Consider the following 21,155-nt stretch of genomic DNA (forward strand, 5'->3'; position numbering starts at 1 on the left):
AAATTTTCTTTGATTTCTTTCATCAGCATTTTCTAGTTTTCCACATAGAGATCCAGAATATATTTTGTTAGATTTATACATTTTTGTACTAATATGACTGGCATTATGTTTTTAATTTTAAATTCCAATTGTTCATTGCTAGTATATAGGAAAGCAATTAAAATTTGTATATTAGCCTCATACATTGCAACCTCACTATAAACACTTACTGATTCTGAAATTTTTTTGTTGATTCTTTGGGATTACCTACATAAAAACTAATATCATCTGTGAGCCAAGACAGTTTTATTTCTTCCTTCCCAATCTGTATACATTTTGTTTCCTTTTTCTGTCTTATTGATTAGCTAAGACTTTCTATATAATATTGGAGTGGTGAGAGATGTCCTTGCTTTGTTCCTGATCTTAAAGAAAAAGCATCCAGTTTCTCACTATTAAGTATAATATTAGTTCCAAGTTTTTTGTAGGTATTCTTTTTTTTTTTAATTATACTTTAAGTTCTAGGGTACATGTACACAACGTGCAAGTTTGTTACATATGTATATTTGTGCCATGTTGGTGTGCTGCACCCATCAACTCGTCAGCACCCATCAACTCGTCATTTACATCAGGTATAACTCCCGATGCCACCACCCCCCCTCCCCATAATAGGCCCCGGTGTGTGATGTTCCCCTTCCCGAGTCCAAGTGATCTCACTGTTCAATTCCCACCTATGAGTGAGAACATGTGGTGTTTGGTTTTCCGTTCTTGCGATAGTTTGCTGAGAATGATGGTTTCCAGCTGCATCCATGTCCGTTTGTAGGTATTCTTAATCAAGTTGAGAAAGTTCCCCTCTATTCATAGTTTACTGACAGTCTTTTTATTTCATCACCAATATTCAATCAGCCATTAATATTCAGTAATTCACATGATCTATCAAATTTGACTCAAACTCTCCACTTTTGTCATTAATTCCCAGACTGTAGGCCCCATCACCTCATTCCTAGATCTCTACAATCACTAACTCAAGTAAAGATAATATTTGTGAATTCTTTAACTAATATATTTTCATTGCTAATTCTTCCAAGGCTCTCTTACCCACTAAATCAACAATACTCATTGTGTTGGTGTAAGTAGAATCCAGCCTAGAGCTAAAAAATCTTTGCTCAGCTTTGAGCTTCCAAATGAAAGGGTTTTAACAAATCTGCAGTAAATTAAGATTTTAAAAGGTGCTTTTTATTTGTAAAAGCAAGCTTTATTGAGAGAGAAAATGGTTGATAAAAGAAATTCCAAAATTGAACTTAATATTCCTAGAACCTGGAGGACTGGACACCTGAGAGTTTAAATGATGAAGCCACTGAAAAGGTAGATACCATATATTACATAGAGAAAACTGCTACCCCACAAGAAGAGAGGTGCATCCAGTTCTGAGAGGAGGGGCCTGGGATAAATGGCTAGAAGAGAGACATGGATTTCTTACATCAACTCCACTTGAAGTTGATTCTTGGTGTAACAAAGAAATAAGGGGCATTAGAATCATCCATATATTTTGGAAGAGAATCTCAACAGCTGAGGGGTTATCCCAGGAAACTTACACACTCCACTTAGAGCATCCCAGTGTTTAGCATAGTACTAGAGCACAATGGGAACATCCAGAAGGTGGATTAGAAATGTTCAAGGAAGGAGTCTGAGAAAGTAACACTGATGCAGCTTCCTAGTTTCTCCGCAGCTCACATGGAGACATCAGGGGATCTAGAAGTTATCCCATGCCTTCATGGCAGACTCAATTATTGAGAGGACTAGAAATCTGGGAGAGAGCTGGATTTGCTACAAGCTGCCCATTAAGTTAGGACCATTAAGACCAGAGGTTATGCAAGACCCTCAAGCCCTATGTTGCCCAAAATGCTCTGATTATAATATCAGTCATATTTGAAATTAAACACAACTGGTATACCCAAGTTCAGGGACAAACTAAATCAGCCACACTTCAGTAAAGACTAGTGTGGACCTAAAGAACGGTCTATGTCCTGTGGCCTTTTTCCATGACTTTTTTTTTTAAGTCTTTGTGCCAAGATATCAAACAAGGATGAGGGAAAGGAGAAAAAAAGAATAAATAATTAAAAAAATAAAACATTACTATTGGCCTGTAAAGGACTAATCTTTCAACTAGATAGAAACCAAGATATACAAGCATATTCTGACAGAAAAAAAAAAAATCCATCAGTCAAACTAAGCACACTGGAACACACTAGAAGTACTAGTGCACTTTAGATAAATTATAGGCTTTTCAGTCAAACTGTGTTTCATTATAGTAATCTCATAGTTATTCTTCCAAACTTCTGGTTCTCAATAAACTAGCGCATCTTCTACAGTGAGGCCAGATTTATGAACTTGAATATTATTCCCAAACCACTATCTCCCCAAACTTAGAACAGATAACATATTAAAAATCAACGTCATTTTACATTAAAGATCTCAAGCAATTGCTCATGACTCACACAACAGAAAATTCTTTCTCAGACATATCTTTTTCCAAACCAACACTGAACTTGGTACTTACTCCTGGTATTGCACTTGGCACACTATGGTGTATTTGTCTATTTATGTTCTTCTTTTCCCCTTTTAAATCACAAATTTCCTGAGAGCGGGGAGCATGTCTTAGTATATCTACTGTAGCACTAGTGACAAGCAGTTTCTGCCTTTCAGTAGAAACTCAGTATCTGTTAACTCTAAATTTCTTTTTACTAATTTCTAATCTCATAATTTGTTCATGTAATGTCCTCTCCTCTCTTTGATAAAGAAAAGTGGAATTATTCTCTCCCCCTAAAATTCACCATTCCAGGAAACTTCTCTTACTCACCCACTCTGCTCAAATCAACCTGCCTCTCCTGAGCGTTCGCAGAAACACTTGAACCACAACTTGGAAAGGATTACCAATTAACTATTGTTCTCCAGATCAGTGTTGCATGCGTATTTGTCCTGTCCCCTCTAACGGCACCTGAAGAAATGGTATTTGTAACCTCCACTAAGTATAATTAGTGAAAATAATAAAAGTAAAATGGAATATAACTACATTTCAAAATAAACCTTTAGTTTCCTTTGTTTCCTTTTTCCTGCTTTCATTTAAAAATCTCTGCTTCATTCCTAACCCAAATACAAACTGATTAAAGAGATGTAGATAGGAAACAAAACGTGAGTTCTGAATGCAAAAGGTGTGCCTTCCTACACATCTGCAGCAAACAGCAGCTAGACAAAGCCAGGTTAGAATATCTGATGCATGCTCACACCACTGCAAGCTACCATAACATCTAATGCCCGTTTCCCTCTATTTGGCTCCTTTGCAGTAGAACAACTCCTAGTTACCATCACTCAAGTGATATTTTAACTTCTCATACTTAATATTTGTTAAGCACGTATCAAATATCAGTTCTTGCTGTACAGTTTGGGATATTTAAATAAACAAAGCAAACAAAACTCTCTCCACTGTGGTGCCCGCATCCTAGTAGTATACATTCTATACACTGGAGTATTATTATGCCTCCTCTTTTCCAAGATGAATCACTCAACAATTTATTCCTTTCTTAAAGCCTATTTTCCCCTAATAAGAGCAATCTTTGTTGCTGTCATTAAGGCCCACTGTATTTTCTTCAAATATCTGTATCTGCTGTAAAGATTAAATACATAGACTGTGATCTACAACAATGTAACCACTGACAAGTTCATCTTGCCAGCTGCCCAGATAGAGCTAGTTTATGAAGATGGAGGAATTGCAACAGAGAATGCGTTCAACACATGCAGAGCAGGCTAAATGGGAGACTGGAGTTTTATTATTACTCAGATTAACCTCCCCCAAAATTTGGAGGCCAGGGTTTTTCAAGACAGTTTGGCAGGCACGAGGCTAGAGAGTGGGGAATGCTGACTAGTTGGGTCAGGAATGAAATCATAGGGAGTTGAAGCTGTCTTCTTGCTGTCTTCAGTTCCTGGGTGGGTGCATATAACTAGTTGAACCAGTTTACTAGTCTGGGTGGCACCAGCTGGTCCATCAGAATGCAGGGTCTAAAAAACACCCCAAACTCCAATCTTAGATTTCACAATAGTGATGTTATCCATAGGAGCAACTGGAAAGGTCAGGAGTCTGGCTACATGACTCCTGAGCCATAATTTTTTATCTTGTGGCTAATTTGTTAGTTTTACCAAGTCTGTCTGGTGCCTAAAGAAGGAAGGAGTTTGTTACAGAGAGGCACTGTTATTATCTTTGTTTCTAAGTTAAACTACAGGCTGGGTGTAGTGGCTCACACGTGTAATCCCAGCACTTTGGAAGGCCAAGGCGGGTGGATCACCTGAGTTCAGCAGTTTGAGACCACCCTGGCCAACGTGGTGAATCCCCATCTCTACTAAAAATACAAAAATTAGCTGGGCGTGGTGGTGGACATCTGTAATCCCAGCTACTTGGGAAGCTGAGGCGAGAATCACCTGAACCCAGGACACAGAGGAGGACAGCTTGCAGGTTAGAAGCAAGATAGAGTCTGTTAGGTCAAATTTCTTTCACTGCCATAATTTTCCTGTGTCAGATTTTTCCCATTAACATAATTTTTGCAAAGGCAGTTTCAGTAATAGTGAAATGTAAGACCATTTTTTAGAAAATTCAAATGACTTATTTTGCATGTAGCTATGGAAGTAAACACAATTTTATTCACATCAGGTTTTTAAAATTTTTTGATTAGGTAAAACATGATTTACAATTTTTACATAAAACTAAGACTTTCACTGAATTTTATACTTTTCAACCCACTGGTCTAGCACCATGTAAACCTAACTCCATCTATATGCTTTCATGTGTTTTTTATATTTCAACTTCTTATAAATATGAATTACCTTTCATTTTTAAATTATTTGCATGCATAGAATGTATTTTGAATGAAGAGGAAAAAATTAGACAAATCCACAATGAGAGAATCTTTCTTAGTTTCTGCAAACTAAACTCTTGCCCATAGACAAGCATCCTGCCAGTGTGGGGTATGTCTGTGTGTGTATCTTGGATACGGTGATCACATTTGAGCTTATTTTTCCTACAATTCCTACATCTTTTTTTCCTTTGTACTCATGCTTAGTGAGTTCCACCCATATTATTCTGAAGTTTATTTTTCTTCTTTAAATTAACACCCTTACAAATGTCCCTAGTGAACTGCATGCTGTTTGTTGCTAACCTGAATTTTGATTACATCAAATCTATTAAGGTGATTTACTCATACAGGATAAAAACTTCATGGTAACAGAAATAGAAATATTTGTTATAGGATCAATGTCACTTGATTTAAATGTATTTGCCTATAAAAATGTTTCCAAATTTACAACAGCAGACATGTTGGGACCATTAATGTTTTTATTCAATTCAATTTAGTACAAAAAAAAAAGCATTTCTTGAGTAGCTACCAGCACTGAGGCACTGTTGGGTTTTTAAGGTATAGCAATATGACCATGCATTACCATTTACCTTTGAATGCATCTTAAATCCCTTTGGAAATTATAAGCATGCCTTACCATAGCCTCTAAACATACACAAACTAGGGTAATTAAGAGGACTGTTTCCATTCTGTTTTCAAGGGTAATGTCATTCCAGTCTAGTGATTCCTAGTCAGATATAATGAAAGTGAAAAATAATATGCTTCATTGTTATGTATCAACACTATTTCTTAAGAACAAGGAAGCACAGGCATTTTGAGTAAAATGACTCACTACCAAAATTTCAGATGGAGAATTTTAAAGTAAGACAACGAAATCAATGAGTCATTAAGTCAAAGAAAACACTACAATGGAAGTAGCAGAAATAAAACATAAATGAGGGGTTTTCTGTGGAGGCTCTTCTCTATAAAAGTACCAGAGTAAAGGTTAAAAATCAATGTTGTCTGAGTGGCAGACACCATCAGGAGGTAGCCTCAGAGTGCTCCCTGAGGCCTCTGCTAATAACATGTTGTTAATGCACAAAACAACTGGCAACCCACAGGAGAACCCTGATGTTCAGTGACAGCATGTGTGAGAAGCCACACTCAAGGGGCAGATCCCAATGAAGAGCTAAGACACCATGGCTCTGGACCAGGCCTGATACTTATAATGGAATGCAGGAAACACTAGCCTAAAATATGGCAGCTTGGCACAGTGAGTATTTTAAGCTGAAGGAAATGAGAAAACTGTGGAAGCAGGAAGGTCTCCCTGACCCTCTCCAGCCCACTTTCTCCGGAAGCGGGCCATAGAAACTGAAATTCCCTCTCCCCTCTCTCCCCTGGTGCAGGCCACAGAAACTAGAATTCCTCTTGCTTCTTCTCCCAGGAACCACACCCAAAACCTGGAAAGGGCACCTCTCTGACCTTCCCTCTCCTTGTTTCCCCTAAAGACCTTCGTGTGACAGCTGTCTTACTTTATACCTGGAGGAAAGAAAAACCTCACAGTGACTCCAAGAAAAACCTGGACAGACAGGCCTTACTAAGTTCCCCACAGTTCGTTACCACTAGATCACACCCTTTGGTTCTCCAATCACACTTAAGTGTCTATAAAATACAAAATTTTCCCTAGGTCTTTGGATCATCATTTCTGAAGGCTCCTGAGCTACACAGAACTTATTTAGGTGAATTTGTACGCTTTTCTCTTATCAATCTGTTTTTTTGTTATGGGGTCTCAGTTGGGAAGCTTGCAATGGGTGAAAAAAAAAAAATCACATTTTGTCTCCTGCATTTACAAGCATTAAATTTAGAACAGAAACTCTGCAACCCTGGCAAATCTTTTAATAACTACACAAAAGAAGTCATAAGATCATTTACATGGGTTGGTTTTAGGTGAAGACCTGCTGTAGCTGTTTGCTTTCCTGTTTGTTTGCTGTGTGAGCTTAGGGTTAAGGGGCATTACTACAAACCTAAGAGAGCTCGCTCAGCCTTGGAATGCAGTAGACACTAAAAATACAGTCAGCCTCCTCCCTTTGTCTTGCGGATCTGGTTATAGTATCAGGGAATTCACCACTGGCCAAAGCAGTGCCACACTTTCCTATGATTTACAGAGTATTCAAGAGCTTCTGGCTTTATGGATAGCCTGTGTAAAATTTCAAATCTTTTAGCAATAACTTTCTAATGCAATAACTTTCCCAAGAACAGGATTGGAATTTTTAACAGAAATAACAGGAAGCTAGAAACCTCTAGAGAATGTTTGAGCCTCTGAGCCTCTGAATTTAGGAAGCAGAAGGGCGAAAGTTACTGATGTATAGTATGATATAGGCCAGGAAGACCTTCAAAACCTTAACCTTAAGCTAAAGATTTTTACAAATGTCTATTAATAAAAAAACATAGTAACAGTATTTCCGCTGTAATCCTCAAAGATTACACTCACCTCACCTTATTCTGAGGATTGATGCTGAACTGATACACATTGATAGAGCCAGACCCATTTTTTAAATACTGAAATATTGAGAGCGACAGGAGTCAGTCTCCTAAAATGCTAGGCAGACAGGAGCATGCCCCTGGCAAAACTCCTCCTTCGAGGTGAAAACCCTGAAACCCACAGCCCAAAGTGAAAACTTCCATCCTTGTGTGTCGGCTCTCTCCTGATTAGTTCTTTCTGAATAATGTCTTTTTACCAGTCTAATGTTGCCTTTTCCAAAATTACCTATGACCTGCCCCACCTCCCCATCCTGTGCCTATAAAGACCCAGACTCAGTCGGTAGAGAGGATAAGCAGCTGGACATCAGGGAGAGGTGACTTGACTCCAGAGACAGTGGCTGGATGAGGCAGGGAGTTGGCTTAACTTCAGGGTAGAGTGACCTGCCCTTTCCATCTTTTTTCTAGCTCCCCTCTCCGCTGACAGCCACTTTCATTGCTCAATAATATTATCCGCATTCACCATCCTTCAATTTGTCCATGTGACCTCATTCTTCTTGGGTAGCGGACAAAAACTCAGGATGCACCAAGTGCGGGTACCCAAAAAGGCTGTCACACTGGCCCTTTGCTCTCACTGGTGGAGGGCAGCTAGCTGCCCTATGCAATGAGACAAAGGGCCCACAAAACTGATAACACACTGCTGTCTGCAGACGGTGGAACTAACAGAGCATTGTAACACATCCCTTGTAGGACCTTGGGGTTGCAGGCACTACCACCTGGATGCTGCCATGGGGCCTGAAAGAGTTTGCTCCTGCTGGTGCTAAAGCAGCTGGCCAGTTTTTGCACTCACTTGCTCCAGTGCCCACACTTGTTTGCTCGCATGCTGCCTCCTATAAGGGGTTGAGCAGGGTGGGCTAAGTAAATAGGCTCCCCTGTTGCAAGACCTGCAAAGGGGTCAAGAAAATATCCTGCATCAATATTTTCATATTGGATGATAAAGAGCCATCATCTGAGCCCCTTTGTGTCTCCCTCATGTTCTGGTTGCCCTAGAATGGGAGAACCCCTAGAAGTCACAGCCCACTGCCAGGGTTAGGTGTCAGGGCCTGGATCCCAGCACAAAAACAAGGCGCCCTGACGGCATGGCCAGCCAATGCCTCATCCACATCTTGGGCCCTCAAGGCTCCTTGCTCCTTGCTCATCCTGAAGGTTGCACTCTAGGAGTTTCAATGTACCAAACTGCTTGTTAAATATAGCATTTTGAATATCACCCCAGCATGTATGGACCTATTATTTCTGGTTTGCTCCTTTACACAGCTCCCCTTACCAATGTCTTTTGCATTTAGCTACTACTTTACACACATGTGTTGCCTTCAGAGGCCTCAGAGGAGTGACCTTAACCCTCTGGACAAGCCTCATGTAACCTAGCTATGGTGTGCTTATCTCCAAAAGGCCTAGGGAATCTCTGCCTTATGTCCAATATTTCTTATTTTAATGTTCTGTATATCAAATTCTGTGTAACAAACTCATTTATGCTCTTTCACCTTTATCAATCAGTTTCACTGGGTTCTCCATTTTGGCTATCTCTTCCCCAAAGCAAACAGAACAAATGTCTCCGGCTTTTTTTCAAATTGCGAAATATCTCTAAGAAGAAGTGATACTTGGGTTTGAAACTCCAGTGCATGATTGCCTGCCTCAGCTCAGCTCAGCATGATTGCCTTCCAGCATACATGGAAGTCCTGAACCTGGCATTTCATCATGAGAAACCCTTCAGGAAGGGAAAACAGAAGGGGCTCCCAACATTGATGCAAAGCAGCACAATGTAGGCTGGCGCGGCACAGAGTGTTCTCCCACCTATTTCAGAGCCACTCACTCACCTGACATACTGTCAACAAGGCTGGTTCTTGGGAAATTTCTAAAGAAAACCTTGGTTTTGTGTTTAGAGTCACCTCTACCTCATGTATCCTGACTCTGGTCTCCTCATGGGTGCAAGCCAGTTTCTCCATCCTGTTATTCTCAGTCCTCCACAACGGAGCCTTAGGAAGTGGGCAAACCTGAATGAAGCCTCAGCTCTAAGGCCACCTGGGGACTCTGGGTGAGCTACTTAACCAGGCTCACACTCAGCTTCAGCATCTGAAGAATGAGCATGCCAATAGTTTCTTTGTGGTAGGATAATACTTCTGTGTTTTAATCTGTACATCTCCACCCAACTTCCTGTGATCACCAGATTCTTTCAATTGAATGCCAAGGACTTCTTCCAGTCCCTCAGCCCCATCAGATAGAGCTGAGTCACCCATAGCACAAATAGGAAGAAAAAGAAAAAGCATGAATATTAAGTGTAGGACAAAAAAGTTCTGCTAAAAACTTACAGAGGAAGTTCACTCAATGGGAAGAACAAAATAACCAGTACACTGAGAAAAAAAAATGGAAGAGTCAGAGAGAGGCACACATGCTGAAAGTGAAGAACCAAGAAATCACCATTAGGCTAGAGTATGAGGCAGCTAAATAGAAAGTGAGCAACCACTGAGAGGTCCCTTTGGTTGCTACCCAGGGAAGATACACATTTCCAAAGCTGACCCATTTTCAACTTTGGAGTGACACTTACTGTGCCTCCAGAAACTCAAACACAAACACTAAAGCATGTATTATATAGTAACACATTACTTCATGGTTCTGAACACTCCTACGAGCCCCAGAAGGGAAAGGCTTGTATACCTTGTGAATGTTGAGGATAGGAAACCTACTTACTGATGTTCCTCCTAGGACACCCCATCCTAGGGGGTGACTGAGCATTAGATGAAATTGTACTCCTAACTAGTCTAGTCACAGTAACAATGTTACCCATTTTTATCTCAATTAGTCCACTTACCAGTGTAAAGACTACAAGCGTGACAGTTTGTCTCTTAAGCTTGGCTTCATCTTCTGTGAAATGGTGATAAAACCTACCTCATTATGCACTTGTGAGTAGATCAGGGATATTAACTACACGTGTATATGTGCATGTGCTTCGCCTTTGCATCGTAAGCATCAGTGCAGCTCACCTGACACAAATTCACCAGTCTGCAGCACAGACAGGGACCCTGGGAACCATGAAAGGTTGAAGTCCTCCCTCCTCATACCCCAACAAAAACATGCAAGTTCTCCCTTATGGCTAGACATCATGACTGGTAAGAAGAGAGACGGGGGACCTCAGAATTTATCCAGAAGACCAAATTTAAACTAAACTATTTTAAACAATAATAGATGGAGAGCATTAACAGGAAGGTTAAATGTGCACTCTTACTTGTTCCTCACCCCACAGAAGAATTATGAATATATATAAGCTGTTATGTTAGTTGTCTTCCACATCCCCTCCTAAGGCTCAAGGTATTAAAGAAAAACCCTTGTCCGGGCACAATGTCTTAGGCCTATAATTCCAGCACTTTGGGAGGCCAAGGCAGTGGATCTCTTGAGCCTAGGCGTTGGAGACCAGCCTGGGCAACATGGCGAGACCCTCTCACTACAAAAAGTACAAAAATTAGCAAGGCATGGTGGCAAGTGCCTGTAGTCCCAGCTACTCAGGAGACTGAAGCAGGAGGATCACCTGAGCTGCTGTGAGCCAAGATTGCATGACTACACTCCAGCCTGTGTGACAGAGTGAGACTCTGTCTCTAAAAATAAAAATACAAAAAGAAAAACCCCTAATATTTAGAATTTAAAATAGCTTCCTTAGTCAAGTACAGGGTTTCCAGTGGTGGAAATTCAGGCACCAAAAGGAGCAGTAAGGAAACACTGTTGAGTTGGCCTTTCTAGAACCTTGGTTCTCAAAGCATCATTCGTGGACCAGCTTCAGTAGCCACAGCTGAGAGCTTGTTAGAAATGTAAACACTCAGGTCCCACGCCAGCCTTCCTGAATCAGAATCTACTTCCTAACACAATTCCCACGTGATCTGTACATACATTACATTTCAGAAGCCCTGTCTAGAGGGTCAGGATTCCTCTCTTATCATACCAGGCATGTGGCTGCTCTCCTCACTTATTAAAAATACCAGTCAAGGGAGACCACCACATGTAACATTCAATTTCCAAAACCCACTCAGAAAGTGCTATTCTCATGTCTACAACTGGCAAATGTCTTAAACATTTGCTGAGAGAAACAAGAGCAGATGCTTACCATTCCATCGCATCGGCCATCCTTGATTCTTAGATACATTTGTGCATTTTTCACACTTTCAAACATGCAAATCCCAGAGCTGATTTTATGCACTTTCCAGTAGGATTTTTCAGACTGGCTTCCCACTCCAGTGCAGCTTCCATCAGGCTGTAGACATAGGGCCTGACACAGGCTTGTAGCAAGTAGAACCACAGCACTGTTGAGGAACACTCCCTTCAGAGCAACAAACAGAACAGAAAGGCAGTCAATAACAGGCTCGTGTTTGCTAGAGGGAGACAGCTATAGGGGCGATTCTCTTTAGAATTGACCAGTGACCAGGAAGCTTAGTGGCTGAAAATGAGCAAAAGAAGTAAATAATTTAACTGCTATGAAAAGGTAAACAAAACTAAAGGAGGTTGATTTACTTCAGTTATCATTTGTTGACAGTATAAAGGCCAGCATCAGATGCTACGGAGATTTTTTAAAGATACAAAACACAAATATTTCTCTTAAGGAATTTACTATCACCTTAAACAAATAATGGTAATGTTCAAATAAAGCACAATAAAAAGTATGCTATAAGAGTAACTGAATTACGGAATACCCTCTATGGATATTTAAATGTATGCATATAGGAATGAATGTAAAAAGATATCAAATACAAATAAGATATATTTAAGAAAATTATATGTAATCATTAACTTAAGAGGAATATATAAAAGACTCTTGAAAGTTAATTAGAAAAACACTAACACAGTAAAGAACTGATAATAGATAAATACTCAAATCACAAAAGAAAAATACAAATGGTGAATAAACATAAGGAAAGGTAATCCACACTAGTAATACAAAAAAAAAATAAGCTAAAATTGGATGTTTATTCCTCTAGAAAATTGTCAAAGCTCTTCTCCTTAAGGGCCATACTCAGTGACACTGAGGGCAGTGAGATGGATGTTTTTCTACACTGCTGAAAGTAGTTGGGAACTAAGAATTTAACTTTACCCAGAGAAGTCTGACCTTCGCCTCAGCTTCTGAGTGGTAATCTATTTACCCTTGGAGTGTCATGCCTGATAGGAGTGTCGTTGTTTGCCTGCAGACCTTGGGCCAGCCAGATATTAATAATGTGACTTAGGTTAGGGGGCTTTGAGTCAGAAAGTGTCAAGTGACCTCCTCAGAGGCTGGAGACTGAGACCAGCCACATGGACTCCCTACAGGATGGAAGCCCATTAAAGACTCTGAATACCAAGGCTCGGAAAGCTGCCTTGGTTGGCAATACTCCGTGCATACTGTCACACACCAGTGCTGAGAAAGTACCTCTGTCTTGACTCCATGGGGAGAGAACCGTGCACCTTCCATATTTGGTGCTTTTCCTAGACTCTGCCTTATGTGTCTCTTTGCTTAGCCAATTTTAATCTGTATCCTTTCTCTATAATACACTGTAACTTTGAGTATAACAATTTTCAATGGGTTCTGTGAGTTCTCCTGGTAAATTATCAAGCCTTGATAGTGGTCTCAGTGTCCCCCAAACTCTGTGGTTGATGTCAAAAGTGAGGATAGTATTACCCTAACTTTATAGTTGGCTTAACTTTCACAGGAGTAAAAATTGGGACATCTGAAGAAATAAATTTGGCAGTATGTTCCCAGAGCCTTGAAAGTTTCACATTCTAACCCTTAAGTTCAATTTTTAATTTTCTAGGCTAAGAAAATAATAAATGGTGTGGTCAAAGGCATATGTCAAAATATACATTATAGTATCATATGCAGAAGTGGGAAAAGAGAGAGATTAAATGTGCAACAACAAAAAGACATATATGTGTGTGTGTATACATGTAATACTTACATTTGAGTATTATGAAACCATTAACTTTAAGTTTAACCTTAAGCTAAATAACATGAGATGTCTGAGTTAAAATTATGTTGTTTGGGGAGAAATAGTAATGTGAGAAACTGTTTATTATAGAGTAAGTACAGCCATACCTTCTTTACTTGCACTTCACTTAATTGTGCTTCACTTTATTCGCTTCACAGATACTTTTTTTTTTTTTTTTTAAGAAACTGAAGGTTTGTGAGAACCCTACATCAGGCAAGTCTATCAGCGCTATTTTTCCAACAGCATGTGTTCACTTCATGTCTCTGTGCCACATTTTGGTAATTATCACAATATTTCAAGCTTTTCATTATTATTATATCTGTTATAGTGATCAGTGATCTTTGACGTTAACCATTGTAATTATGTTGGGGGGCATAAACCATGCCCATATAAGACAGTGAACTTAATCGACAAATGCTGTGTGTGTTTTGAATGGCTCCACTAACCAGCCATTCTGCTATCTCTCTCCCTTGCCTCGCTATTCCCCCAGACACAACAATATTGAAATTAGGCTAATCAATAACCCTATAATGACCTATAAGTGTTTAAGTGAAAGGAAGAGTCACATATCTCCTGCTTTAAATCAAAAGCTAGAAATGATTGAGCTTAGCGAGGAAGATCTGTCAAAAGCTGAGATAGATCTAAAGCTAGGCCTCTTGTGTAAGGTAGCCACGTTGTGAATGCAAAGGAAAAGTTCTTGAAGCAGATCAGAAATGCCACTCCAGTGAATACATGAATAATAAGAAACCTAAACAGTCTTATTGCTGATATGGAGGAAGTTTTAGTGGCCTCGAAATAAGACCAAAACCAACCACAATATACCCTTAGCCAAAGCCAAACCCCAAGAGCAAGGACCTAACTCTCTTCAGTTTTACGAAGGCTGAGAGAGGTTAGGAAGCTGCAGGAGAAAAGGCTGAAGCTAGCAGAGGTTGATGAAGTTTAAGGAAAGAAGCCATTTTCACAATATAACAGTACAAGGTGGCAAGTACTGATGGAGAAGCTGTAGCAAGTTACCCAGAAGATCTAGTTAAGATAGTTGATGAGATTATCAACAGATTTTCAGTGAAAATAAAACAACCTTCTATTAGAAGATGCCATGTATGACTTTCAAAGCTAGAGAGGAGAATTCATTGCCTGGCTTCAAAGCTTCAAAAGATAAGTTGACTCTCTTGTTAAGGGCTAATGCATTTGGTGACTTTCAGTTGAAGCCAGTGCTCATTTATCATTCCAAAAACCCTAGGGCCCTTCGGAATTGTACTAAATCTACTCTACCTGTGCTCTAGAAATGGAAAAATAAAGCCTGAAGGACAACATATCTATTTATAGCATTGTTTACTGAGTATTTTCAGCCCACTGTTGAGACCTACTGCTCAGAAAAAAACAATCCAAAATGTAACTATTCATTGACAATGTACCTGGTCACCCAAGAGCTCTGATGGACATGTACAAGGAGATTAATGTTATTTTCATGCCTGCTAACACAATATCCATTCTGTAGCCCATGAATCAAGAAGTAATTTCAACTTTCAAGGCTTATTATTTAAGAAATACATTTCCTAATACTATAGCTGCCATACAGAGTGATTTCACTGATGGCTCTGGGCAAAGTACATTGAATACCTTTTAGAAAAGATTCACCATTCTAGATGCCATTAAGAACAATTACAATTCATGGGGATAGGAGGTCAAAATACCAACATTAACAGGAGTTTGAAAGAATTTGATCTGAAACCTCGTGAATGATTTTGAATGGTTCAAGACTTCGGAGAAGGAAATAACTGCAGATGTCGTAGAAATAGCAAGAGAACTAGAATGAGAAGTGGAGTTTGAAGTTGTGACTGAATTGCTGCAATCTCATGATAAAACTTGAACAGATGAAGGGTTACTTCTTATGGATGAGCAAAGAATGTAATTTGTTGAGACAGAATAAACTCCTGATGAAGACACTGTGAACATTGTTAAAATGACAACAAATAATTCAGACTATTAATAAACTCAGTTGATAAAGCAGCAGCAGTTTGAGAGAATCGATACCAACTTTGAAAAGTTCTACTATGGATAAAATGCTATCAAACAACATTGCACGCTATAGAGAAATCTTTCTTGAAAGAATGAGTCAATCAATGTGGCAAACTTCATTGTTGTCTTATTTTAAGAAACTGCCACAGCCACCCCAACCTGCAGCAACCACCACCCTGATTCATGAGCAGCTGTCAACATCGAGGCAAGACCCCCACAACAGCAATAAGATTACAACTTGCTGAAAGCTCAGATGATCGTTAGCATTTTTTGGCACTAAAATATTTTAAAATTAAGGTATGTACATTTTTTAGACATAACGCTGTTGTACACTTAATAGACTACAGTGTAGTAAATATAACTTTTATAGGCAATGGAAAACTCAGGAATTTGTGTGACTAGCTTTATTGAGAAATTCGCATTATTGCAATGGTCTAGAAATGAACCTACAAAATCTTTGAGGTTTTAAATCTAAGTAGACTTTAGCCGAATACTGATTTAATAACTATGCTATACTAGTTAAGATAATTATTTTCACTGAAAATCTTTTCCTTTGCCTTTAAAATACAGATAGTATCTGTTAGTGTTTTTTGATGTTTATTTAGTCTCATGGTGTGGTGAAATTCTCAGTAAATGCTGGAACAAAATAAGAAACCTCATAAATGCTATTATATTTATATATCATTTTAAGATAGATTCACAAACACATAAAGAAAAAAATAAGTATTATGAAAGGATCAAATGTATGCAACACTCAAAGGGTATAAATTCTAATTGTTAGAAAAGTTCAATATACACATTTGTTTGACTTCCAAATGCAAGGTTCTTTAACTTTTTATTAAGAATTCCCACATTCATAGTTTAATCTCCAACTTCAATTAGAGGATATTAATCCCCTCGGAGTGTCATTGCTACTAAAGCTGTCATCCCTATTGCCTCTCAAAATCTGGCAAACAGAATGGAAATAGGCACCAATGCCACCTAGTGGGAAGTGATTTGATTACTGCATTATGACTCAATTTAAGATTTTTCCTCAATAGAGCAAAAGAAAGTTGAGATTTAGCAATATAAACTTTAATAACTTTCCCCATTTTACCTTGACAAAAATCACAAATTCTTTTGAAAGGTTTGCATAGCCTGCTGGTGATGCATCAGCTATTTTGCCATGACGATCAAAAACAACTGTGTGACCAGGAACCAGTGCCGACTCAAGAAGTGCACAGCGATTAGGCTGATAAAGCACCCGCAGCTCAGTAGTGGCTTCACCACTAACCTAAAAGGAAAAACAAAAAACCCTCTAAATTAGCAAGAGAAAAACTTTTTTAATGTAATCACATTATATACATATACAGGTGTCTACTTCATTTCATGGAAACTTTGTACTATTTATAAAATCTCATGATTTTGAAATTCAATAGATTTTATTCCCCAGAGTTATTTGCAATGACTTGCTCCAAGGACTTCCTTCTCTTGATTTCTCAGAATCCATGGAAGAATGTTGGAAATGTTGGAACAATAACTTCATTGGCAGGATAATTTAATAACATGCTAATACGTATCTTATCTTTTTTTTTTTTTTCATTTTCTCATTTGTGTCCTCCCAATTTAGGAGCATTTGGGACTAAAAACTGAAATTGATAGAAATTTTATCTCATTCCTAAATTTTCCTTTCAAAAACAAAACAAATTGAGAAGGTTATTCAACACTGAGACATGACTATTGTTCAAGACAGTGTTTTAGGTCCCTCCCCATCTCCCTCTAGTTCCCCAGGGAGGCAGTAGGGCCTGAAGAAGAAAAGTCATTGGTGCTTCTTAAATGGTTAGATCCAAAACACTAAATCTATCAACCTCAGCAAAGTTCCATTGCCCAAGCATGGCAGGGAGGCAGCAGAGCTATTGATCTGCAAGAAACCATCTGACACTGGATAAGTACATCTCAGTAACCAGTGTGGTTCAAAGCTATGACAGCTGTCACCAGATATTCTGAGGCCCACCATACCAGGTGAAATCTTCTGTGAAACAAGGTGAGTCCCATCGTAACTAAAATGAAATATCCCACCAACCTAGTGCAACCTAGTAGAATAAGGGCTTTAAGGTAGCCTTAATTTGATTTTAGAAAAATACAGTAATGAGATATTTCTTCAACTCTTAATTCAGTGGAGTAGATTCCATATCCACATTCGTATTTCTTAAGCATTTACTATGACCAGGTTCCATGCTGATCAGAATGTGCTGTGAACTTTAGTGTAGATACCTTAGCAAGTCCAGAGCAGAGAAGAAAAGACTTCATGGAAAAGTCTGACTGATTGATCACTAGTCAGAATTTCAGGCAAATAAATTACACAAGGTGGGTTTTTTTCTATAAGCATTCTTTTCCCTTAAGTTAAACAACATGCCATGAGTTGAAATCAGCCTGTAATGCCAGTATTTGGGGAGGCTGAGGCAGGAAGAATGCTTCAGCCCAGGAATTCGAGACGGCAGTGAGTTCTGATCATGCCAACTGCCCTCCAGCCTGGTTAACAGAGCAAGATCTTGTCTCCAAAAAAAAAAAAAAAAAAAACAATTATTGTATAGCGTTATATGAGGAAGCTGTAGCATGAGTGTTAGTGTCAGATTGCCTACACTAAATTCCTGCTTTCACACTTACTAGCTTGTGACTCTGTGCACTCACTTAATCCTTCTATTTTTCATGTTCCTCTTCCGTTAAATACAAATAATAATGGATTCTCTCATCTAGTAGATTGAAGAATGAAATATTGTAATACATATTAAGCACTTAAGACAGTACATTAGGCCGGGCGCTGTGGCTCAAGCCTGTAATCCCAGCACTTTGGGAGGCCGAGACGGGCGGATCATGAGGTCAGGAGATCGAGACCATCCTGGCTAACCCGGTGAAACCCCGTCTCTACTAAAAAAAATACAAAAAACTAGCCGGGCGAGATGGTGGGCGCCTGTAGTCCCAGCTACTCGGGAGGCTGAGGCAGGAGAATGGCGTAAACCCGGAAGGCGGAGCTTGCAGTGAGCTGAGATCCGGCCACTGCACTCCAGCCCGGGCGACAGAGCGAGACTCCGTCTCAAAAAAAAAAAAAGAAAAAAAAAAGACATTACATTAAAGTTATTCTATATTATATTATTTTAAAAAATAAATAACATGTATGCATTATATTAAATGCTACTTTTCAAATCTAAACTAAGCAATACAAGGTATAATTATATAAAATTATTGTTTTTTCCCCAACAATATGGTCCCCAAAACGGCCATTGAGAAGTCAGTCTCCTTTTGAAAGCTCATTAAAATTTTGAATGTTATTAGAGAATTGGTCTACTTTTTCTTGTCTAAATTCCAATTGCTGAAATTTAGAACCATTTATGCATCACAATCTCAACAACTAATGAAACAAAACAGAATGAAAAAAGCACTAGTACAAGCCAAAAGGAAATGGTAATCTTATAAATGTATATTATACAAAAATATATACAAACATAATACTATTGATATATGGCAAAAAGAAAATTTATTACACACCATTCCAGTGACAATGCCATTGTCAAGAGCAAGAGAAAGATGCCTTATCTCATGACTTTGGAAAATGCATATATTTCTTTCGTTGAAAATAACATCAAAGACACCTGGAAAACATATTTTAAGTATTAGAAAGTAATTTTTGCTTTTAAAACTTTTTATTCAATATATACTGAAATCTCTTAATATTTTACATTTCTCTATTAAATGTTTTCAGTCAAAGGTAAAATGCTTCTCCATAGTATGTTCAACTTGTGAAAAGTCATAGTATAATGTATGCACTTTTCTCATCTATATCTATGTGAATAAAATGATTTTAAAAACTGGTGATTCCTTGATCCATGACCTATTTCATTTCCTAGTCTGTGTCATATATATTTGAGTATGTATGTATATACATGGCTATATCTATATACATATGCAATATACTAATATATAAAATATATCAAATATATAACATGTAATGTATATTATATAATATTTATAAAATGATTTCATAACAAAGTTAAACTTTTTTTTATTATACTTTAAGTTCTGGGGTACATGTGCACAACGTGCAGGTTTGTTACATAGGTATACACGTGCCATGTTTGTTTGCTACACCCATCAACTCATCATTCACATTAGGTATTTCTCCTAATGCTATCTCTCCCCCAGGCCCCCAACCCCTGGCAGGCCTTGGTGTGTGATGTTCCCTTCCCTGTGTCCATGTGTTCTCATTGTTCAGCTCCCACTTATGCGTGAGAACATGCATTGTTTGGTTTCCTCTTCTTGTGTTACTTTGCTGAGAATGATGTTTTCCAGTTTCATCCATGTCCCTGCAAAGGACATGAACTCATCCTTTTTTGTGGCTGCATAGTATTCCATGGTGTATATATGCCACATTTTCCTTATCCAGTCTATCATTGATAGACATCTGTGTTGGTTCCAAGACTTTGCTATTGTGAACAGTGCTGCAATAAACATATGTGTGCATGTGTCCTTACAGTAGAACGATTTATAATCCTTTGGGTATATACCCAGTAATGGGATTGCTGGGTCAAATGGTATTTCTAGTTCTAGATCCTTGAGGAATCACCACATTGTCTTCCACAATGGCTGAACTAATTTATATTCCTACCAACAGTGTAAAAGTGTTTCTATTTCTCCACGTCCTCTCCAGCATCTGTTGTTTCCTGACTTTTTAATGATCGCCCTTCTAACTGGCTGGAGGTGGTATCTCATTGTGGTTTTGATTTGCATTTCTCTGATGACCAGTGATGATGAGCATTTTTTCATGTTTGTTGGCTGCATAAATGTCTTCTTTTGAGAAGCATCTTTTCATATCCTTTGCCCATTTTTTGATGGGGTTGTTTTTTTCTTGTAAATTTGTTTAAGTTTTTTGTAGATTCTGGATATTAGACCTTTGTCAGATAGGTAGATTGCAAAAATTTTCTCCCATTCTGTAGGTTGCCTGTTTACTCTGATGATAGTTTCTTTTGCTGTGCAGAAGCTCTTTAGCTTAATTAGATCCCATTTGTCAGTTTTTTCTTTTGTTGCCCTTGCTTTTGGTGTTTTAGTCATGAAGTCTCTGTCCACGCCTATGTCCTGAATGGTATTGCCTAGGTTTTCTTCTAGGGTTTTTATGGTTTTAGGTCTTACATTTAAGTCTTTAATCCATCTTGAGTTAATTTTTGTACAAGGGGTAATGAAGGGATCCAGTTTCAGCTTTCTACATATGGCTAGCCAGTTTTCCCAGCACCATTTATTAAATAGGGAATCCTCTCCCAATTGCTTGTTTTTGTGAGGTTTGTCAAAGATCAGATGGCTGTAGATGTATTATTTCTGAGGCCTCTGTTCTGTTCCATTGGTCTACATATCTGTTTTCCTATCAGTACCATGCTGTTTTGGTTTCTGTAGCCTTGAGGAAATGCTGGAATTTTTTCCTTGGAACTAGACTATGAGGAGAGGTGCTTGCCATGAACATAAGCTACTGTATTTTATTTTCTTTTTTTGAGATGGAGTTTTGCTCTTGTTGCCCAGGCTGGAGTGCAAAGGCACAATCTTGGCTCACCACAACCTCCGCCTTCCAGGTTCAAGCGATTCTCCTGCCTCAGCCTCCCGAGTAGTTGGGATTACAGGCATGTGTCACCATGCCTGGCTAATTTTTGTATTTTTCGTAGAGACAGGGTTTCTCCATGTTGGTCAGGCTGGTCTCGGACTCCCGACCTCAGGTGATCTGCCCGTCTCAGCCTACCAAAGTGGTGGGATTACAGGCATGAGCCATCACGCCCGGCCA

The 21,155-nt window shown here is 38.8% G+C and overlaps 1 protein-coding gene across 1 annotated transcript in view; it reads right to left on the reverse strand.

The window, feature by feature from the left end:
• Positions 1 to 21,155, reverse strand: part of RP1 (RP1 axonemal microtubule associated) — a 273,274-nt gene that overhangs the window by 159,185 nt on the left and 92,934 nt on the right. Inside the window, exons 12-14 of the mRNA XM_050802339.1 lie at positions 18,881 to 18,984; positions 16,452 to 16,628; positions 11,488 to 11,700 (exon numbers count right to left, since the gene is read on the reverse strand). Of these exons, the coding sequence (XP_050658296.1) occupies positions 11,488 to 11,700; positions 16,452 to 16,628; positions 18,881 to 18,984 (494 nt within the window). The remainder of the gene's footprint in view (positions 1 to 11,487; positions 11,701 to 16,451; positions 16,629 to 18,880; positions 18,985 to 21,155) is intronic.

This window comes from Macaca thibetana, chromosome 8 (assembly GCF_024542745.1).
Source record: "Macaca thibetana thibetana isolate TM-01 chromosome 8, ASM2454274v1, whole genome shotgun sequence".
NCBI classification, from domain to species: domain Eukaryota; kingdom Metazoa; phylum Chordata; class Mammalia; order Primates; family Cercopithecidae; genus Macaca; species Macaca thibetana.